Raw genomic sequence first — 4155 nt, 5'->3', positions numbered from 1 at the left:
CCTAACTAAAAAATCAAGTCTGGAAAACTTGAGGCGTAACCCACGTTCTACTTATTATGGAAGAGGTATTGTTGAGTAAGGTGCTCAACCTTAGGAACAAGTCATATTTTTATCGCCTGGGTAGAAGGGGAGAAGAGGGGGAAGGAAAGGTCACAGCATTTTGGTTGTCACAATAAATCGAGTCAGTCAATTTTCAAATCAATTTTCAATTTAGGTCCAACCTTTAAGGTCTGTCAGCGACGACTGATCCCCTATCCGTTCCCTTTGAAAACCAGGATACCCCCCATCCCCGGTAAGACCCTCCTACCCCTCCCACCCCCTTTTTCTAAGCGAAAAATGGTGACCTGTTCCTTACTTCTCCTCAGCGCTTTTCAGAGAATATAGAGTTTATGATCTCTTGCCTTTCCTTATAACTTTTCCATTCTCTTAAATTGAGAGTGAAGGATGCTATGGATCCTACAAATATTTCCAAAATCAAAAGCTATCTAATGATCACGCGAAAGGAACTACATTTGGAATAAGACCTGGGTGGGTTGTTTTGTTTCTAAGTTTGATCCTCTCCTCGTTGCAAATGATTATTCTTCCCTCTTCCGATGTAGAAAAACGAGGCTGGGATTCTGCTCATCCGGCCTTCTCCTGTAAGGAAATTCTGGACTCAAGACACTCCAAAGGAAACGGGGAGTATTAGATCGACCCCGAGAAGAGTGGAAACCCTTTGAGGATCTATTGTGACTTGTCAAGATATGGTGGTAAGTGAATAAGTCTTTTTTCAGAGACAGAAGGACTTAAACCGGAGTATGTTTGACTTGGAGCACTTTCTATTGGAACATTCTGGTCTTGGCTATTCGTGCTTTTTCTACAAAGATCCTTGTTATGTTTTTTAATCGAAACTGTAACAAAATTCTCGAACGCGATTGGTTATCACCAGCCGGCCGATTTGAGCACAACAAGACAGTATACGCGTTATACTTGTAATTGGACAGTGTAATAGGTCAGTTTAAGGGACCTTTAACACGTCATGCCTGTATGAGGGGACAGAACGCGTCATGCGCGCGCTGTTTTCTCGCATTTCGCCGAGTAAACTGTTGGTTTTGCCTTTTCTGAAAACGTATGACCAATGTCTAGCTTCTTTCACAAATTTCGTCATAGTTTTGATTAATTGATAACAGGCCTTCTTGTCGTCCAATTTTGTCTGAAATCATACTCGTGATTAACAAATCGGACTTCCGCTTTGCGGTCCTACGATTTTGTTCATCATTCGTATGATTACAGTCCAAATTAGACTCCACTCGGTCCTGTTACCATATTAATATGTCCAAAATATTATTTTGAATGAGATGCTAGTAGTCTCAGTTATTGGTGCAAATCACCAGCTCAGTGCTCAGATTGTCCAATAATCAAGAGATTTTCTTGTAGCTGTCATTGTTTTATTAAGGGTGGCAAACAAAGTTTGTCTTTTTTGTTGTTGCTTAATTAAAGTATGTTGTGCAATACTTTCTTCACAGCTTGGAGGAGGATGTAAGTGAGCCATGATGTGTGATATCATTTATGCTGGAAACCAAGCTAAGTTTAGTCAACCAGAGGTTTTGCTTGGAACTCATCCAGGTGTGGCACCCATATAAATCAGCCATAGAAACAACTTTATCAATTTGCACAATAAGAAAATATATTTTATTGACCTTGATTAAAATATTAGAGAGCAGAAATAAGCTACAGGATAGCAGATGAAGAAAATGAAAATGATGTCTTCTCCTTTCCAAGATTTTTCTATACTTCTTAAGAGTATTAGTCATTAGCCCCTTTACACCCAAACATCAGTCTACAAGTTCTCCATACTTTTCTCCATACGTTTCCTAATGTGCTGACAAGGAGAATTTGTTTAGCAATCAAGAGCTTGTTTGATTGATGATCATTTCCATTATTCTCATGACTTTAATGTGTGATTCAGGGCTGATATTGTAAGGAGAAACTAGATGCTAATCACTCTTTGGGGTCAGAGTGAAAATTTGCTTTAACTTAAAAAAAAGTGATGTGATTTGGGGAAGTAAAGACTCGTAATCAGGAAAGATCATAGGAGTAAGATGGCTTTTTTATGAAATGGATATTTTTTTTTATTCTAGACTCTCTTATATTGCTGCTTTTATGTTGTTTAACCCTTTAACTCCCATGAGTGACCAAGACAGAATTTCTCTTTACACTATCAATACAAAATTAACCAGATAAGTGGTAAGAATAAAGAAAAATTTCAATTTGGGGATAATTAGTTGACCCAATATTAAATTCCTGAAACTAAAATTATAAGAGTTGTATGGTTGACAATAAGTAAAATTACAACTGTGTCAAGTTTAAATTTAAGTTTGTGCTTAAAGTTGCAACTAACTCGAAGATTGCTTTCATTTTTTTAGGTGCTGGTGGTACACAGCGACCTCCAAGAGCTGTTGGGAAGTCTCTGGCTATGGAAATGATACTCACAGGAGATCCTATTTCAGCAGAAGATGCAAAGAAATCAGGTCCATGTTCCTTTCAATTTAGCTCCTATTTTTGACCGGTTGTTCATCATTACCTCTTTACCTTACAAAATTGATCAACATGCAACTTCTCCCTGTAATAAACACACATCATCCAGCAAACGGGTAATGAGAATATTTAAACTTCTCAGTTCAAATTTGTTATTGATCTAACGTCAAATTCTCGTAACTAATTAAAAAGGAAATGTGCAGCAGCTAGAGGGGAGAATTAACAATCAGATCTTGGGGGTTAAAGGGTCAAGGAGTGAGGTACTTAGCATCGTAAGTCTTCCCGGTGGCACAAGGAAATTCTCACACAAATTATTGAGAAATGTGTACACTACTTCCACATCATAAAGGACTGCAACGGAGACGCACTGTTTTATGCTAAACACTTGTGTAAGCCTGCAAAATTTGAGTTAAAGGCGTAGATTTTTCCCTTCTGTTTGTTAGCATTTCTGCGAAGGAACCGTTCACTTCCGAAGATGTCCGCACTCTTCCGAAGACGTTTTTTAGAGTTTACGTAAACTTGTATGTCTTCAGTACTCTCCTCTCTTATTAAAAGCTTTCGGCAAAAGTTATTTGCGCCAACCTTTCTCTTCGTTTTGATTCAAGTACATTTGCTCTTTATACTTTTTTCAAAAAGTCGCAGTTAAGGCCGCGTTACCTCAAGTTGTTCAGTTAGGTTTAAGGGTTAATAAAAGTATGAACTTGGGGCATGCACTCCTGTGATAAAACTGCATAAAATTATAAGAATTATTGGCGTCGGCTTTGTCAGGTGGGGCATTGCGCACTCATTCTCGAGATTTTTCTTCACTTAGATCTAAATTCAAATTGCAGACTTAAAAACTTTTACTTTTTGTTAGGCCTGGTTAATAAAGTCTTCCCCGCAGAAGAGCTCGTAGATGAAGCTATCAAGACAGCTGCAAAAATATCATCCTTGTCGAAGATTGCCGTACAGATCGCCAAAGAAGCTGTCAACACAGGTGTTGCCCTGGCAGTTGTAACCGTCCGATTGACTGTTTCCTGTCATGAGTTATACCTCGATTATTCGCAAGATTTTATGTCAACTGCAGTCGGTGTTGATCTTGTCCATCGCTAGACGTTTCTTGTTGGTTTACCAGTCAACTTCAAAACAGTTACCTATCCTATTTGACTTTTCTACTACGGAACTATCTTTTTTCTAGTTACCGAAATAGCCCAAAACATCATGACGTACTTCCATTCACAAGAGTAAAATTGATTGTTTCTAAGTCATCATCTTAATTGAAGCAAACTGAGAAAATGACTTAGATTTTTGCGCAAGTTAAGCAGAGAAGAACTTGATCTCGCGTAGGGTTTTGTTGCCTCGGGATATAAATCATCATGACTGACCTGCTTGAGTCTAAAAGTGTAACAGTTTACAAGAAATGCATGCAAGAACAGTTTATGGTCGTTGCATTCCCTTTGAAAGTTCCGTAGATGGTTGAATTTCCCAAATGTCTTTTTGTTTAGGCTACGAGATGTCACTAGCAGAAGGACTGCATTTTGAGAAAAGAATGTTTCACTCAACATTTTCAACAGTAAGTTAATATTGATCGGCGTTTACACTTGAAAGAAGACGCCAATTGCAATACAAAGTGGTAAACCCACTTAGCCATTTCTTGAA

The 4155-nt window shown here is 38.3% G+C and overlaps 1 protein-coding gene across 1 annotated transcript; it reads left to right on the top strand.

Moving 5' to 3' along the window:
• Positions 1 to 1532: 1532 nt before the first annotated feature.
• LOC149039146 (enoyl-CoA hydratase, mitochondrial-like) lies at positions 1533 to 3609 on the top strand. Its single transcript, XM_089185762.1, has 3 exons — positions 1533 to 1605; positions 2406 to 2510; positions 3374 to 3609. Exons 1-3 carry the CDS (start codon positions 1533 to 1535, stop codon positions 3607 to 3609), a joined length of 414 nt encoding a protein of 137 aa, XP_089041888.1.
• The last annotated feature ends 546 nt before the right edge of the window (positions 3610 to 4155 follow it).

Source organism: Pocillopora damicornis, chromosome 10, assembly GCF_964200805.1.
Source record: "Pocillopora damicornis chromosome 10, jaPocDami1.2, whole genome shotgun sequence".
NCBI classification, from domain to species: domain Eukaryota; kingdom Metazoa; phylum Cnidaria; class Anthozoa; order Scleractinia; family Pocilloporidae; genus Pocillopora; species Pocillopora damicornis.
Note: the sequence above shows the minus strand (reverse complement) of the source record. Positions and strands in the feature narration are given on the sequence as shown.